At 41.4% G+C, this 19,445-nt stretch overlaps 1 protein-coding gene across 7 annotated transcripts in view; it reads right to left on the bottom strand.

The window, feature by feature from the left end:
• The window catches only part of LOC140715819 (scavenger receptor cysteine-rich domain-containing protein DMBT1-like), a 77,820-nt gene that overhangs the window by 42,644 nt on the left and 15,731 nt on the right, over window positions 1–19,445 (bottom strand). For all 7 annotated transcript variants that reach the window (XM_073028216.1, XM_073028219.1, XM_073028220.1 and 4 more), the window contains exons 2-6: window positions 16,929–17,024; window positions 15,302–15,337; window positions 12,997–13,314; window positions 7,001–7,306; window positions 5,567–5,872 (exon numbers count right to left, since the gene is read on the bottom strand). In XM_073028216.1, coding sequence (XP_072884317.1) covers window positions 5,567–5,872; window positions 7,001–7,306; window positions 12,997–13,314; window positions 15,302–15,337; window positions 16,929–17,024 — 1,062 coding nt within the window. The remainder of the gene's footprint in view (window positions 1–5,566; window positions 5,873–7,000; window positions 7,307–12,996; window positions 13,315–15,301; window positions 15,338–16,928; window positions 17,025–19,445) is intronic.

Raw genomic sequence — 19,445 nt, 5'->3', positions numbered from 1 at the left:
TTCTGGCTTTCTGAAGATTTAGATCGATATTAGTTGTTTAATGCCATTGCGTAATGCCTTCGGGATGACACCAATTGTAACTATTACTATTGGAGCAATGTATACTTTGTTCATGTTCCAACAACTTCAATTTCCTCTTTTAATTCAGCATTATTTCTGGCGTTTTTCACTTAATCAGAAAGATTTGTGTGTTTTGAATGGCTCTATCTATTAAACAAGTGGTCTTGTTTGTTCATCCTAGAAACATAGAAACATAGAAAACCTGCAGCACAATACAGGCCCTTCGCTCCAGAAACTTGCGCCAAGCATGTCCCAAATTTCGAAAGTACTAGTGTTACCCATGCCCTCTATTTCCCTAAGCTCCATCTAAAAGCCTCTTAAAATACCCTATCGTATCCGCCTCCACATCCGTTGCCGGCAGCCCATTCCACACACTCACCACTCTCTGCGTAAAAAACGTGCCCCAGTCATCTCCTCTGTACCTACTCCCAAGCACCTTAAACCTGTGCCCATTTGTGGCAGCCAGTTCAGCCCTGGGTAAAAGGCTCTGACTATCCACATAATCAATACCTCTCATCATTTTATACACCTCTATCAGGTGACTTCTCATCCTCTGTCGCTCCAAGGAGTAAAGGCCAAGTTCACTCAACCTGTTTTCATAAGGCATGCTCCCCAGTCCAGGAAACATCCTCTGCACCCTTTCTATGTTTCCACATCCTTCCTGTAGTGAGGCGACCAGAACTGAGCACAGTACTCCACGTCAGGTATGACCAGGGTCCTCTGTAGCTGAAACATTTCCTCTCGGCTCCTAAATTCAATTCCACAATTGATGAAGGCCAATACACCGTATGTCTTCTTAACCGCAGAGTCAACCTTTGCAGCTGCTTTGAGCGCCCTATGGACTCGGACCCCAAGATCCTTCTGATCTTCCACACAGCCAAAAGCCTTACCATTAATATATTCTGCCATCATATTTGACCAACCAAAATGAACCCCTTCACACTTATCTGGGTTGAACTCCATCTGCCACTTCTCAGCCCAGTTTTGCATCCCGGCAATGTCCCGCTCTACCTTCTGACAGCATTATCCACACCACCCCGACCTTTGTGTCATCAGCGAACTTACTGACCCATCCCTCCACTTCCTCATCCAGGTCATTTATAAAAATCACGAAGAGTAAGGGTCCCAGAACAGATCCCTGAGGCGCACCGCTGGTCAACAACATCCATGCAGAATATGACCCGTCTACAGCAACTCTTTGGCAAGCTATTTCTGGATCCATAAAGCAATGCCGCCTTGGAATCCATGCATCCTTACTTTCACAATAGCCTTTCATGGTGTACCTTATCAAATGCCTTGCTGAAATCCATATACACTATAGCTACGGTTCTTCTTTCATCAATGTGTTTCGTCACAACCACAAAAGATTCAATCCGGCTCGTACAGCACGATCTGCCCTTGACAAAGCCATGTTGACTATTCCTAATCATATTATACCTCTCCAAATGTTCATAAATCCTGCCTCTCAGGATGTTCTCCATCAATATACCAACCACTGAAGTAATACTCACTGGTCTATAATTTCCTGGGTTATCTCTACTCCCTTTCTTGAATAAGGGAACAACATCCACAACCATCCAATCCTTCGGAACCTCTCCCGTCCCTATTGATGATGCAAAGATCATCGCCAGGGGCTCAGCAGTATCCTCCCTCGCCTCCCACAGTAGCTTGGGGTGTATCTCATCCGGTCCCGGCGAGTATTAAACTTGATACTTTCAAAAAACTCCAGCATATCCTCTGTCTTAATATTCACATGCTCAAGCTTTTCAGTCTACTGCAAGTCATTACTACAATCACTAAGATCCCTCTCCGTAGTGAATACTGAAGTAAAGCAGTATTGCCTGAATACTGAAGTGCCTCTGCTATTTCTTTTGATTCTATACACACTTTCCCACTGTCACAATTGATAGGTCCTATTCTTTCACGTCTTATCCTTTTGCGCTTCACATACTTGTAGAATGCCTTGAGGTTTTCTTTAATCCTGCCCGCCAAGGCCTTCTTATTGTCCCTTCCGACTCTTCAGATTTCCTTCTTAAGCCCCTTCCTGTATGCGTTATAATCTTCACGATCTCTAACATTACCTGGCTCGATGAACCTTTTGTAAGCTTTTCTTTTCTTCTTCACTAGATTGATTACACCCTTTGTACACCACGATTCCTGTACGCTACCATAATTTTCCTGTCTCACTGGAACTTACCTATGCAGAACCCCACACAAATATCCCCTGAACATTTGCCACATTTCTTCCCCTTTCCCTGAGAACATCTGTTCCCAATTTAAGCTTCTAAGTTCCTGCCTGATTGTCTCATAATTCCCATTACTCCAATTAAACACTTTCCTAACGTGTCTGTTCCTATCTCTCTCTAATACTATTGTAAAAGAGATAGAATTATAATCACCATTTCAAAAATCTTCTGCCACTGAGAGATCTGACACCCGACTCGGTTCATTTCCCAATACCAAATCAAGTACCATCTCTCCTCTTGTAGGCTTATCTACATATTGTGTCAAAAAACCTTCTTGAACACACCTAACAAACTCCACCCTATCTAAACCACTTGCTCTAGGGAGATGCCAATCGATATTTGGGAAATTAAAATCTTGCATCATGAAATCTCTTTTATTATTACACCTTTCCAGGATCTGTTTCCCTATCTGCTCATCGATACCCCTGTTACTACTCAGCGGCCAATAAAAACACCCAGTAAAGTTATTGACCCCTTCCTGTTCCTAACCTCCACCCACAGAGACTCCGTAGACAATCCCTCCATGATGCCCATCAATCCTGCGGCCGTAACACTATCTCTGATCAACATTGACACGCCACCACCTCTTTTGCCTCCTTCCCTGTCCTTTCTGAAACATCTAAAACCCGGTACTTGAAGTAACCATTCCTGTCCTTGAGCCACCCAAGTCTCTGTACCGGCCACCACATCATAGCTCGAAGTACTGGTCCATGCTCTCTCATCCTGTATTTTTTTTCTGGACGGTTATTATGGATTGTAATAATTGATCGGTCATAATATGATTTGTGGTATTCTGACTCTAAAACTGGATCAGACGTATTTATAGGGAGGTATGATTTCATTTACGTGTTTATATTTTAGACCAAGCTTTTGATGAATGATATTTGTTACTTGATTGAACCTGTGTATTAACCAGCTTGTGTTAAACTGCTACAGGATCCTGTAATGTGCTGGATTGTATCTGGTTGTTCACAGCATTTCCTATATTTATCATATTGAATTTGCTGTTCTTTTATTATGTAACTTTCACTATTTTGTGTGTTAACAATCTAGTCCTGTATTGCCACAAGAAACTCATTTGTTTCTTTGAAGAGGTCCCCAGCTATGATCCAGACGTTCGATATGTCGATATCTAGTCTACTCAGATCGCGTGAATTTCTTCCATGGAAAGTAAAGCTCTTCCGTTAGCGTTTACTTCAATAGAAACAGTTTTTTTTTTAAATTTTTGTCTACTTTGTGATGTCAATTAAGTTTAGTATTCTTCTTATCTGAATTGCATATGCTTGCGTGGAGTGCTGATCCTGTTTTCCTTCATGAAGGTATATCCTTAGAACTTTTATCTGACTGCTGTGTAGATTTTCAATATGTGGTAATTCTCTTTCCTGTTCTGCCCTGGGTAGTGTTAATCTAAGCGCATTTGAATGTACATCATGTTTTCTGATATTTGTCATTTCTTTTCTTACTTATTATTATTACTATTGCTGTCAATATTGCACAAATAGTCTTTATTTTGTAAATTGTTTTTCGTGTTTGTGTGTAGATTTTTGACCATAAGACTATGATATATAGCAGCAGAATTAGGCTATTTGGCCCACTGATTCTTCTCCGCTATTTTATCATAGCTGATCCATATCCCTCTCAAACCGATTTTCAGTATTCAGTGACATTTGCAATATTCCACTTCTCCGCGACCATACCAGAATTTATTGATTCTTCATTACTAATGCATCCACGATATCTTATCTATCTCTTTCAAACTCCTGGGGTGTACACCACTGGTCCAGGTGATCAAGTTACTTCAGATCTTGCAATTTCCAAAACACCCTATCCTTATTAATGGCAACTTCACTCACTTCTGCCCCCCGACACCCTCGACCTTCTGGCGCACCACTCGTGTCCAGCACAGTTAAAACTGATGTAAATAAGTTAGTCAGTTCATCTGCCATTTTCTTGTCTTTTAATCTTTATTTATCTGAAAATAAACTTCTGGTTCTCTCTTTGATATCATTGGCTAGCTTAACTTCATTTTCCAGCTTTTCCTTTTTTGCGCCTTTTCAGTTCCTATCAGTTGGTTTTTAAAAGCTTCCCAATCCTCTAAAAATCCCGCTACTTTTGATGTATTATTTCTTTGGATTTTATATTGGCCTTAACTGCTCTTATCAGCCATGGCTACGTCATCATACCTTTAAACATTGAATTTTCCTTCGGTTTTATCTATGCTGCGCTTTCCGAGTTGCTCCCAGCAACTCCAGCCATTGTCATCCCTGCTCGTTTTTCCTTCCAATCAATTTTTGCCAGCTCCTCTCGCATGTCCCTCTAATTCCCGTAACTCCACTGTAACACCGGTCCATCTGACTTTAGATTCTTCTTCTCAAATTTCAGGATGAATTATATCATATTATAATCACTGCTCGTTCCACAACACCCAATCCAGAATACCTAATCCTCTGGTGTGCTCTTACACAAGCCACTGCAAAAAGCCACATCGCAAGCATTCCATAAACTGCCATTCTTGGGATTCAGCACTAACTTGACTTTCACCATCTATCTGCGCATTGAAATCTCTCTTGACTATCGTAACATTGCACTTTTGACATATTTTTTCTATCTCTCAGTATAATTTGTAGACCACATCTTTGCTACTGTTTCGGAGATCTGTTTATCGCTCCCATCAGGCTCCTTTTACCCTTTCTCAGCTCTACCCACAGCGATTTCATACCTTCTGATCCTCTTCCTGATTACCTGATTTTGATTTTCCTTAATTGAGCTGCCCCGCCCACTCTGAACACCCGCCTGTACTTTTGATACAAAATGTATCCCGTTTACTGCAATTTTTACCCAACCATCAGTCGTTCCTTGCTAGCAGTCTCACTTCACACTGCCGCTGTCTGTAAACCAACTACCCCATCGTCAGCCCTCTCACTCCGGTTCCCATCTCCCTGCCAAATTCGTTTGAAGCCTACCGAACAACTCTAGCAAAGCTAGTTCAGGTGTAACGCCTGCCATTTGTACAGGTCGTACCATCGTATTCTCAGAAGCTCGTCTCTGTTCCTCTGACTAGTCTTTCATTGATTACATTGTAGTTCTTTATTCTATTGTGACTCTCTTCAAGAAAATAAATTTCCGTGTAGTATATGATATAAGTGCTTTGAAAATAAAATTGTATTATTTATTATGTTATAACAATTTTCCTGAGCAATCGATGCTGATTGGGTACAATGTTTAGGATATTGATGTCAATTAAAGTCTTAAAATCTCACCAATTACTTCAATTGCTACTTCCGTACTGCTGGTCGAGTTGAAGAGTTGTCCTGCTATCTCTGCCTGGTATGTGCAGGAGTAGTTCCCTTCCTCTGCTTTAGTGATATCCGGAATTTGGAAGCTAGCTCTGGGCATGCGATAGGAGGCAATTTGAGACCTGATGAAATTGTCTTCTCCGCGTTTGTACAGGTAGAACCGGTTTCCTGTGAAGTAATGGGGCCCTTCACACGTAATATCAAGAAGTTGTCCTTTCATCAGCACGTTGGACTGCACGTTCAGTCTTATCTGTGGGCTCACCAGATGGTCTAAAGAAGGATTAAAGAACATCAAACTGCATTACTTAGTTAGAAACTAGACAGGTTAGAAAATGTAGCCGAGGTAATTGGAATCAAGGTGGAAATTTCGGCGGTTGTGCTCATAGACAAAGCGAAGGGAAATGAGTTCAAATTTTCAGAGGTTACGCATTCTACACTTCCGATTGAATGTACATTGAATGTACATTCAGTGGCCACTTTATTACAGACACCTGTACATTTACTCATTGATGAAGATATCCAATCGGCCAATCCTGTGGCATCAACTCAATACATAAAAGCATGCAGACATGGTTACGACATTCAGTTGTTGTTCAGCCCAACCATCAAATTAGGAATGAAATGTGACTTTGACCTGCACTAAACAGCGAGTTTTCAGTATCTCAAAAAATGCTGGTCTCTTGTGATTTTCATTTGCTACGTTCTCTGGACTTTACAGAGAATGGTGCAATAACAAAAAAAATCTAAAGCAGCCAATCAGCAGCAGTTCTATGGGCGATTTTTTTTTTTGTTGTTGTAGAGAAGAATGGCCAGGCTGGGTCACGCTGACAGAAAGGCGACGGTAACTCAAATAGGCACGCATTTACAACAGTGGTAGGCAAAAGAGCGTCTCCTGACGCAAAATACATCGTTCGAGAGCAGCAGAAAACCGTATCCATGCACTCAGTGTACAAATTAACGTGTCCACTAAGTACAGAATCGTACAGTAAGTAGCACGAAGGCATGTTCTTTAACCCATGCTGAATAATTTTCTCACATAAGCTAGACCCGGTGCCCGGATTTGATCCATATAGATTTCTAATTTCCATATACTTGCACTTATCCAAATGATTTTTAAATTCCATTCTTTTATCCGCATGAGCTACTTCCTCTGGTAGCTCGTCAAGCTGTGTGTAGAAATTGCTCCTCAAAACTGTTTTAAGTCTCGCCCTTTTCAATCTTCCCCTCGAAACTTAAATCTATGCCTTGTAAATATACGTTCTATTTCCCTGGCGAAATGAGTGGATTCATTATGTACGTGCAGGGTACCTACATCCCTTGAAAGTAAAAGTAGGTATGCAATAAACCTTCATTGACGCCTTTCAACAGATGAACTAGTAAAGATATGGCTGGGCTCACCTTTGATAACGATAGCGACCTTATCACTTTTCTCCGACTTGTAGGCCCTCCCAGATAGTTCAACGTCATAGCTGCAGGTATAGTTCCCTTCGTGTTCTGCGTTGACCTTCGAGAACATAAATATAGCTGAATTTCCGTGCGGGGAAGGAGATTTCGATGCGATGTGCATGTTCTCATCGTTCTTGAACAAATAAAACACTGAATCCTTGTAAAAGCCATGAGAGGTGCAGTGAATAATTACACTCTCTCCTCTGGCAAAGACATCGGCAGATCTGCTGACCGATATCCTGGGTTTCGGTGGTTTATCTGAAAGAGAAATTAAGACCGTGTTATGTATGCGCGGGTCAGGAACGACAACGGAGTACTACGATTAAACTTCTGCAAGGGGTCACATTTCCCAGCGTCTGATCGACAGTATTTATTACCCTCAAAATAGAATTAACACGTCGAGTACTCGAAATATCTAAAAGGTCCGATAGATGTACCGTAAAATGTAGCTATCGCAGCAGTTAAGAAACACGGTGAACATTTTAACCAATTTTTATTAAAACGCTTTGCTTTTCCCCCCAGTGAAACTGTGTATAATATATGCCATAATATAAGGTTCCTTGCGAACGCTGCTAAATTGACGCATATGATTTAGATGCATATCATATTTTTTTACTGAATAAGTATTGTATGTAATTAGTTTTGCTACAACAAGTGTATGGGACATTGGAAAAAAAGTTGAATTTCCCCATGGGGATGAATAAAGTATCTATCTATCTATCTATCTATCTATCTATCTATCTATCTATCTATCTATCTATCTATCTATCTATCTATCTATCTATCTATCTATCTATCTATCTATCTATCTATATTTGTGATGCCGCAGTAAATACGCGCTTCTTGCTCCTCTACATCTATCTTCTTGTGCAGATGAGGTCTGATGTGTTCCTCCTCCAGGATTTTATGCGAGTTGCTCTGGATATTCACCATCTGCAGATAATCTCGTGCTACTGATAACTAGGTTTTGACTGGAACGGGTTCCTTCTTATGGGTAGCCAGTTACATAAAAAACGGATCAAGTCTAACCGGATTTTTAATGACTGAAAGGCTCCATTCTGCTTAATAGCCTGCAGACTCATTCTCGTTGGGAAGCAGGTGCTTCCCAATGCATAAGGACCTGAACAACAAAAACAGTTCCCAATAAAACACAGCCCTTCTTTATTTAATTCTACCATAAACTGAATTTCTCGCCTTTGCATCATGGAACTCCTTGTCGGCATGCTTCACCAACTACCCTCAGCTCAACAATCACTTCTGACACTATACTGGATATTTTCCTTTTCTATAGATCTCGAAGTACCACCTGCAATCCTGCTCATCTTAACAATCCGTTGGTACCATTTGTGGACAAACAATTGTTCTTCATTTATCCTGTATTTGAGCAATTCGAAATACAGCCTTCATTTTGAAGTTCTTTACAGTTCTTCTGTGGGGAGCAGGGAAACTTTTCGATGCTTAACTGTGGTACAAGAAGAGGGAAGTGCCGACAATACTTTGGACAGGAAATTCAATAAAAGTAATTGTCGAATACTTGTCGAATAGAAAGGAGAGGAAAAAAAGAACCTCAGATAATTATTATGTGGAGATTTGTGACAAATATGATTATATGATATATATCTAGAGTATCTGAAATACATCTCATGGAAATGTTTGATGATAAATTTCAATAAAAAATAAATTACAAAAAAAGTAATTGTCGAAAATAATGGCGATGTGCATGTAGAGTAGCGGTCATGTGGCTCTTCATCATCAGCTGCAGCTCTTTTAGTGCCCTTAAATCAACATCAACTAGCCATTAGAGAGTCTTGGTTGCAGGAGGTGAAGCACTGACAGTTCAGTATTCCGGGGTAGTTTTCTAAGTCGCGAAAGGAGGAGGGTTGGCGATACTAGTAAGAGAAAATGTCACAGCATTGCTCAGTCAGAACACACTGGAGAATTCATCTCGTGTTTTAGATGGAACTGCGGAAAATGAAAGGAATGACCACATTAATGGGATATATTACAGAGCAACCGACAGTCCAAGGGAATTAGAGTAACACATTTGTAGAGAGATCGCAGACTGTCGCAAGAAATATAAGGTTGATATAGGAGATGATTTCAACTTTCTACATATTGACTCTAATACTGTAAAAGAACCAGATGGAGAAGACTGCATAGAACTTGTTCAGGAACTTTTCCTGAATCAGTACACAGAAGTCCCACGAGAGTGTGTGTGATATTTAATCTGCTAATACCATATGAGGTACAGTAAGTGATAGAAATTTGTGTAAGAAAATATTTTGCATCTAGTGATCATAATGCTGTTAGTTTTAAAGTAAATATGGAAAATTGTAGGTCTAGTGCTCGGTGTGAGATTCTAAATTGGATAACGGTCAATAGCAGACAACGTGAAGGATAATCCTAAGGGATTCTATAGATATGTTAAAAGCAAAGGGATTGTAAGGAACAAAATTGCTTCTCTGGAAGATCAGAATGGTAATCCATGCATGGAGCCAAAATTAGTTAGGGTAGATCTTAAAAAACATTTTTTCATCTGTCTTCATTCACAAGACTTACATAGAATCCAAAGAAATGAGGCAAAGCTGCATCAATTTTATGAAACCTATTCCGATAATAGGGAAGGAGGCTCTTGCCGCCTTGAGGCAAATTAGGGTGGATAAATCTCCTTGGCCTTACAAGGTGTTCTTTGGACCCTGTTGGAAGTAAGTGCGGAAATTACTCGGGCACTACCAGAGATGTTGAAATCATCTTTAGCGACAAATGAAGAAGGGAGGATTGGCGGATAGGCAATGTTTTTCCGCTGTTTACCAAAGTCTCTAAAGGTAAGCGAAAATGTTATAGAAAGTGAACCTGATATTAGCAGTGGAAGGTTTATTAGAATGTATTCTAAGAGGCGGATATATGCGCATTTGGATAGACGTCAATTGATTAGGGATAGTCAGCATGGCTTTGTGAGTGGTAGGCTGCTTCTAACCAATCTTATAGAGATTTTCGAGGACGTTGCTAGGATGATTGATGAAGACAAGCTGGTGTATGGTGTCTAAATGGACTTTAGCAAGGACTTTGACAAGGTTGTGCATGGAAGATTGGACAAGAAGTTTCAGTCGCTCGGCATTCAAGAGTAGTTAGGTAAATGAGATTAGACATTGGTGGAAGAACCCAGAGACTGGGTGGTAGATGATTGCCTCACTGACTTGCGTCCTGTCGTTAGTGAAATGCACTGGGATCGGGACTGGGTCCGTCCTTGTGTGTCAATAATCTGGATGATAATGCATTGGATCCGCAAATTTGCGGCTGGGGCTAAAATTGTGGGTTTAGTGGAGAGCGAGGAAAACTATCTAGAAACATAAGCTGAAAGGGAGAAGATCGAATTTAATGCAGACAAGTGCGAGGTATTCTTTTTCGGTAGCACCTCGGTAGGTCTTACACAGGTAGGGCACTGAAGAGAGCTGTGGAATAAAGGGATTCGAGCACACTGGTTTAAAACTTACTGAAAGTGACTTCACAAGCAGATATCGTCGTAACTAAAGGTATCAGCGCATTGGCCTTCATAAATCAAAGTACTGAATTATGAGAGGTAGAAACAGGGTAAGTGCAAGCGCGTTTTTCACTGGTTTAAGGGTTAGTGGAGAAACGTTTAACGAGAGCATGAGGGCACCTTCTGCACGTGGAGTGCTGCGAGAGTATGGAACGAGCTACCGGAGCAAGTGCTGCATGCGAGCTCGATATCAACATTGAACAGGACTTTGGATAGTTACGTAAATGTTACGGATATTGAGGCCGGTGGTCCTGTTGCAGGTCGATGGAAGTAGGAGGTTTAAATGCTTCGGTGCGGACTAGATGCGCCAAGGCACTGTTTTTCACTGACTCTATGACTCTGTCAAGGGGAGTTGAAGTTGACTACAACCTGTTCCTGCAATAGCCGTGTAAACAACAGGGATGTAGAAGCAAGTGAGTCAAGTTACGGAATCGCACAAAATTGTGTACTTTCTAAACGCATAAAAAACTGAAATGTGATGGAAATCTCAACAGTTGTATGAATGCGTGAGGCTCCTTCGACATGCAATGGGCTTCGAAATGGCACAGATTTTGTCTATAAGATCGTGGGGTTTCTCTTCTCCTGATTCTTGGTGTATCCACAAAACTTACGGTTTTGTAGGTTGAATGCTTTACGTAACTTGCCTCGAAGGTGAAGGCATGCGGTGAAATGTAAGAGGAGTGGGAGACAATTTGAGAAATATAAAGCCATTGAACGTCCGATTATTCGAAATGAGCGATTAATGGTTGGCGTAGTCTTGGTGGGATGCAGACTTGTCTCCGTAATGTGGGGCTCCCATGACGCTCCTCAACACTATCCACGGTAGACCATTCAGTAAATTCCTACTACATCCATTCACCGAGAATCTGCTTAACATTGTTTTTGCATTTCGAAACTGCGAATGCATTACTGTATATTTCATAGTCAAAGAATTATACTTTCCCTCTGTGTTGCATGGCGTTGCCACCTGGAAATTTATCACTGCGCCTGCATCATCAACTTTCTGTCTACGTCAAGGAAATTCACATTCATCAACATTGCGAGAGCACTTTTGCCAGAGGGACAGCATCGGTTCCGGAGGTCAGCTCACTGCGAAATGTTTCACGCAGATCGTTTGGGATGAGAAAGGGCCGATGGGATTCACAGGTCCCAAAGAAATCAAATTCCGATAATTAGGTAAATAAACCTGTGTGTTTCTGAAAATGTAGTTGAAATTGTTATGAACCCCCGTTTCAATTCCTGGAACGGTACGCGTGATGCACTGGGAATCTGTGTGTTGTGAACCTGGGACAGTACGTGATGAACTGGTAATCTGTGACTCTGTTTCTGTGTGTGTCACGCGAGAACCTACCCCAAGAGTATAAACGGAATAGCGAGATTGCTCCAGAGACACACACTTTGGTGGAGAGTCGTTGTGTTTGGACAACAGAGTCATTGGGGAGAGTGAAGAGTGCAAAATCTCACTTTTTGTGGACTCTTCGTAGACTCTTCGAAACAGACCGCATCGTGAACTCGCTTCTACTGTTAAGGTACGGTGGCTGCTTTGTGCGATCAGCGTTCGAGTGGTACAGCGTGTCTGCCGAATCGCCTTCGGAAAGCCGGTGGCCGTTTTGGCGTATCTCTGCGAAACTCGGTTCTTCATTGTATTTTGAATCTCCGTCTTCAAGATCGTCACTTCGCTACACTTCGAAACTATAGTCTCTCCTATCAAACCCCCGTGAATCCCTGAAACTTTCTGAACTGACGTTCTGAGACTATGCTCCAGTAAGACTCTGTTACGATAGACTATCAGTTTGGGAGCTATAGACGCATAACGCTGTTAACTTCGTTTTAAGTTAGTCGCGTGTTTAATTTTCTATGCTTCTGCTTGCGTGTTAATAAACTTAGTTGTTTTGCAATAATCCCCTGACTCCGCTCTACGTCTATTATTGCTGGTTCCACGAAAACAAAATATATGCATGGAATTGACAAATTACAGTCCATTTCATAGATGTACAAGCTAGATGGATGTATAGATAGATGAACACACATACACAGATGGATAAAAACATAGATACACAGATTAGATAGAGCGACAGAGAAGTTGACATTGATTAATATTTCGATGAACCCAGAAATAGATATGTGGAATAATAGATAAATTATGGATGGGTGGTCGGCTGGATGGCCTGATGAGTGGGTGGGAATATAAACAGATCGCGGATGAATTGATGTTTGGTTTGACGAATTGATGCATAAATGGATGAAGGAAGGAATAATCCGCGGATCTATGAATGCATGTTCGGGCATTTCATTAAACGTATGCCTAGTTGGATGGGTTAATAGAGTAGGATAAAGATATAGAAGAGACTAGGTTACAGACTGATAGATTGCTAACATGGTCTCTATGGATATATGCATCACTGACCTCGGATGCAGACTGCTCCAGCATCCTCTCTGTGATTACAGTTATGTTTCCCCAGCGGGTGCGTCGTGCATGCTCCTAAAGAATCTTCGGACCCAATGCATTTCACATCATCTAGCCAGATGTTCTCGGAACCTTGTCCAAACTTTGCAGTTCCATGGGCTTCTGCAGCAAAGCCGCAATTTAGTTGCCGGCAAACGACGGCAACATCCGCAATATCCCAGTAGTCATCGCAAACGGTTCCCCATGTGTTGTTGTGGAGTATTTCCACTCTACCGGAGCAGGGAGTGCTTCCATTCACCAGTCTGATCATCAGAACATCTAATGAGAAATGTGAACAATGTTAAATACTTTTGCCGGATGTGTTTGGCCTAAACAAGAGAATCAATATTTACATAAGACCATAAACCGGTAAGACATAGGGGAAAAATGCTACGCTGTTTTATCATTTCTGATCTGTTCCCCTCTCAGCCCCAATTTCTAGCCATGATCTGTCAAGAATCTATCAACTTCTGCCATAAATATAGTCAATGACAGTCTCCACAGCCGCCTGTAGCAACGAATTCCACAGATTCCTCAAATTCCTCCTCATCACATTTCAAAAAGGACACCACTCTGCCCTGAAGCTATGTCCTCTGATCTTAGACTCACACCCCAAAGGAAACATCCTTTCCAATCCTACTCGACTGGGCCTTTACACATTCGATAAGCTTCAATGAGATTTACATTATCCTGTGATAAAGAAACTCCTTGAAGAACTTTGCTGATGGGAAATCGTATCTAGAGACAAAAGACTGGTCGTCCTTTGAGGTTGAAACACTGGAGCAGAGGAACCATGGACTGGCAAATAAATTGAAGCTCGAGAAAGAGACAGGTCGACGATGTGTATAACGATAACAGGAAATAAACTGGCCGGTAGACCGAACTAGATGATTAGATGCTGAACAGTAGAGTTTGAATATGGTGAGGTATTGAAGCACATGAGGGCACGTTTAAAACCAGGTGAAGAATGAGTATTAAAGGTAAACCAAATATGAATAAATATGAACCTCAGCTTCAACGGTGAACGTGACGTTAGTGTGTGGTGTGCAAAGGGACCAGATGCAATAAAGTCACCAGTCTGGACAACGGGGGGCTTTGGGGATGAGAAAGGCGAAACATGAGGAAATGAAGCTGGTTGCAAATGCGCACTCAGAGAACAGGTTACCTAAAACTGGTATATTTAGTGTTTTCGTAAGCTGAGTTTCTCTTTCAGCAAAAGATTATTTTTTCTTTTTGTGAGATATGACGAATTTATGGGTTTTGTATCATCAAAGGTTAAAGTGGTCTAAGTAGTCTAAAAACAAGGTGATAGCCGCTCAGAAACAGTTATGGTAAACTAGAAAATATTTTTCGGTACTGACTGAAATATAACTTAACAAACTGCCTTTATTTCAACGATCCGAGGTGTCAATAGAAGCACTGAGGTAGAAATTATGGAAGGGCAGGCTTTGGAGAACTAATAAAGAAATAACAGAGATGAAGCAACACCAGCAAGAAAGGTAAAGAAAAGGTAAATAAGAGGGACTGGGGGCAGACATATGGAAACAGGCAAACAAAGCAGGGAGGCAAGCGAATGAGAATGAAAGACGAAGGAAATAAGGAAGCAAGGAAGGGTAGGTATGGGGACTGGAAGAATGAATTGAATATGGGAGGAAGGAATAAAGGGAAGGAAATTAAAGAGGGTGTAGTAAAAGAATTAGTGATGGCGGATGGGAGTGAGTGAGGGAAGAAGGCATGAATGAGGAGCGGGAATGACGCAACGAATCAAGAGAGGTCTTTAAATGCAGGGATGTGAAATGGGAAAGTGCAGACGAGGAAATGAAGGAAGGATACATAAATTAATAGATAGATATGCAGACAGAGATGGCAGATAGAGGAAAGAAAAAAGACAGAGAGAAATAAAGAACGAAGGAAGGAAGGGAGGTATGATGAATGGTCGGAAATAAAGAAAGAAGGAAGGAAAGAAGAAATATAGGTAATGGTGTGGACGACGTTATGAACAACCGACGACATAACATACGTACATTCAGGAAGAAGATTTAGTTTCATTTGTTGACGGAAACAGTATGAGTGAAAACTGTGAGCTAAATTATTGGGGAAGTACTCATTTTTACAAGTAGTAGTGCACCACTGTTTTATAGTTTCCTGCAAAATGTTCCCTTCCTAGTACCAATGCTGGATATGCTTTGCTTTAAAAATGTGCATTTGATCTTATGTGCAAGAATAATATATTTTAAAATATTTCGTAATGTCGCTGAAGACAAACCTGCAGATGTCAATCCTTTGTCCGCGCTGAAAGCAGCTGCAGGAAATAAAATTGAACAATTGTCAATGTATTGGAGGTTACTTTTATACATAAATTAATATCTGCCATTAGAGGATAAGCAACAAACTCTGGATAGGGAAGACAGAGATAATGCTCATATATGATGAACTGATTACAGAAAACCAGAATCGAAATCCGATTTCTTGTTCATCGTTTGGCGGCATGCAGTTCATTCTAGTGCAGCAGCAGTACCCTGCAAAGATATAAACGTCTGTGTATTCATAATAAATAAATAAAATTAAATGCAGAGAAAACGATTAATAATTTTCTGAACCTATACTGCCAATTACAAAGATAAAAGAACATACATGCACAGAGGGTGTCATGATCCCGTCCTATCTCAACACCATCCCTGTGTCCATTGTCCATCACTTGACTTTCTCCGCCAACCCTTCCTCGCCCTCAGCTCTTTATACTGGCTGACCTTTCTAACCCTCACTTTCTATGCAGCTTCATGACCTAAACATCAACTATTCTGATGCCTCCAGAGCTGCAGCCTAAATCAATGGCGTATGTTACGTAGTTACTACCCTCACTCTCGTACAGGTAAGATGTTTTGAAAGTGCTTTTTTTTTGTTGTGGAGGCTGAATGCAGGGCAAAGGCATTTGAAATCATCCATTCAAATATACCAAGTTACGCGTTAAAGGAACTCGGCAGGTCAAGCACCATCTATGGAGCGGAATAAACATCCAACAGTTCGAGCACAGTCCCTTCGTAAACACTACAGTACATAGATGTTGTCCGAATGCTGAGTTGCTCCAGTATTCTGAGTATGTTACTCTGGATATCCAGCCTCTGTAGAATCGGTTGTGTTCATTCGAATATTCCGCAATTGCAGCCCGAAATTCAATACTGCAAAATGCTGGACTGCCTCATCGGGTCGAAAGCAATTAAGTGTCCTCCAAGGAAACTTCCGCTTTAAATATACCCAGTAACTTATCGTCGCAGCCGTTTGTAGCAAGGAATTCCACAGAACTGCATTTATCTAATTCCTTTCGCGGCCTCTAGGTATGGATGGAAACCCATTTCAGTTTGTCAGTTTTGCACGGTAACTCGCATACTATACAACTTTTAGAAGCAGTCTCGCATTAACACAGAGAACATGCAATAAATGGGACATCATCGGTAATATCGTCCTATCTCTGGCGGTAGACTGCCTTTCCCATGATGAACTATTTGCCCGGAAACACTCAGAATTGAACGGTACGGTAACCTTGCAGTTTGAGTAACTGGGTTCAACTTATAACGCTCTCTATAAGGAGTTTGCTCGTTCTCCGAGGACCGCATGCTTCAGGGGGCTTCCGCTTTTTGCCCTCATTCCAAAGATGTACTAGTAGTAAATTAATCTGGGTGCTACGGTTTCCTCCCACATCCCAAAAAACATACGGGTTAGTAGGGTAATTGGGCACATGGATGTAATAGGACGTCGTGGGCCGAAAAGTGTAAATTACCATGCTGTATCTCTATATAAAGACACCTCTGTATGACTCCCACAAAAACGGCATATTTACCACAGGTATGTCCTCGCAATTATATCAACGATTTTTTAATTATATTTATACACACCAAACGTCAGCAAAACCATCCATATCATCTTCGGATGACTTCGCCTTGTGCAGAGCGATGAAAAGTGGCCGTTCCTTTCCGGTGGCGGTCGGCAATCTGAAAAGGAGAGCAGAGTGTAATATTGAAGTCCTGTGGTTCTGCCAAGTATTTTTGAATAAAGAGATCATCATTACATGATTCGGATTCACCAAGTAATTCCATCGCACGAATCCAGTCAAAGGTATCTGTGAACAAAGATATCCAGGCTCAAAACCTAAGGTTGCTTGTGGGCAGAGGGACCTCTGGCAAGTGGAAATTTTCTAAACGTTCTTGTTAAAGTAAAAGATAAAGCCGTTGGGAGCTGGAAAACATGAATATCAAGGGATAACAGAACTCTTGTCAAGACAAAGAAAGCTCTAGGTTAGATACTGGCAGTTAGAGAATGCCGGAGAATACTCCGGAAGGAACTAGAAGGACCGGACATTGGCACGCTAGGGCTCTCGCAGAGAACATTGAGAACTGAGAAGGAACATAATAAAACAACTCAAGTTTGTCTAGCCTCTCCTTATATTACATGACCTCCAAACCAGACAGCATTCTGGTATTCCTCATCAGCACCCCATCCCGCTCCTCCCTCCCCCCCAACCACCACCCCAAGCCTCAACATCCTTCCTGTAACAAAGAAACCAGAATTCAATGCAATGCTACAGATGCGACTTCTTTGGGGTTTTATAAACGCAAAATTGCTGACCTTTGAACTTAATGTTTAAACTAATAAATTAAATCATACCGTGCTTGTGTTTACAATGTACTTGTCGGAATTAAATTATATCGACCAATGCATCGGACATTTTCGAACTTAAGTGCATATTCTCCTCTGGTCCTACGCAAGCATCTTCGCTATCTACAATACACGACTGTTCGCACAATCTTCAAACTTCAATCAACACTTTCTACATTCAGAACAAAGACGTTATATGCATATATTGGGATAGATGGATATGCATCAATTTAGCAAGAGCTAAATTGCCATGGTAACTTTTCCTGGTCAGCATCTGCCTTTCTAAATACACTTCTTGCAATTGAGGTTTACAGAAAGAACGCAGGCAGTCCATTTTGGCAGAAATATCTCTAGCTCCAACACGCTGAGCACCAGCTCTCCCCAGACCTGAGTGCTTAGCCCGCTGATATTTACTCTGGTGACGAATCGCTGCACTGCTAGATCCAGTTGAACTCAAATCATCAGCTTCTTTAATTACACAACATTGGTTGGTCTCATCAACAGCTATGATGGTTTGGTGTACAGAGAGGAGGTAGAGCGGCTGGCAGAGTAGCGCATGCACAAAAACTTAAATTTCAACATGGACAAGACTAAAGAGTTGATTGTGGACCTAAGGAAGATACAGGCTCGTCACTCCTCGCTGCACATACACGGCACTTCTGTGGAGTGAGCTAATAGCACCAAGTTTCTGTGAGAGCACATAACAGACGATCTCACCTGGAGAGAGTGAGGCGTGAGAACAACACGCCCGACCCCAACTCCTCCCATTTTAAGAAATCTTCACAGGAGCACTATACAGGGTGTCCTGAACAGCTGCATTGTTATCCGGTACGGTAACTCTAACGCATCTGAATGCAAGTCCTACACAGGATTGCGAGGACTGCTGAGAGGATCATCGGGGTCCCTCTTCCACCCTTTAGAGTAATTGTCTGGAACGCTACATTTGCAGAGCCCTGAGCATTGTCAGTGATCCCTCCCGTCATTGCAACCATCTCCTACCGTCGGGCAGGAAATAACGTGGCATTAGGACAAGAACTATTAGGATGGAAAACAGTTTCTTTCCCAGGCCATTAGACTACTGACCACCCTGCCATCACCCACATCTCATCACTTATGAAGAACCAGGAGCGTTATACTTTTTATTTATTAACTTGTATCGTACATGTATTATTTGTTACTTTATTTGTCGTTATGTTCCCTTATGTATTATGTATGAGATATATGTACTCTGTTCTTCACCATGGTCTGGAGGAACGTTGTTTCGTTTGGCGGTATACATATGTAAAATGGAATAACAATGAACTTGACCATACAGTTGGATTTGAAAAACTGTGCCATCGGGTACACTTCAAAATTTCCCTTTGTAGTGAAGCAATGTCGAACTTTGCTCTCGATAACTCTATGCTTTTTTGTTTGCTCTCGTCTTACTGGAAAACTAACAGCCATCTCATGCACTGGCATAGAAAGCCGGAGAAATATAGGAAGAAGTTGGTAAGTTTATCTGGACACCACTCTGGAATCGCTGGAGAACTGAGGTGGTATAAACTGTTGTGTTCCTGTGCTTCCCTTACGAAGGACTATAAATTGCTTCGTATTTACGTTTCACAATGTAATTTTCTTGCTTGAATACGTGGCGCACATAAGAAAAGTAAAGTAAAACACTATCCTTAATACACTACAAAAGCAATGCCAAGCAAAACATTTTGGCCGGTAATTACACAGTAAGCTCATAGGTCCATTGATTAATTGCACTTCAG

This window comes from Hemitrygon akajei, chromosome 24 (assembly GCF_048418815.1).
Source record: "Hemitrygon akajei chromosome 24, sHemAka1.3, whole genome shotgun sequence".
Lineage (NCBI taxonomy): Eukaryota > Metazoa > Chordata > Chondrichthyes > Myliobatiformes > Dasyatidae > Hemitrygon > Hemitrygon akajei.
This window is presented reverse-complemented; position numbering and strand designations above follow the sequence as displayed.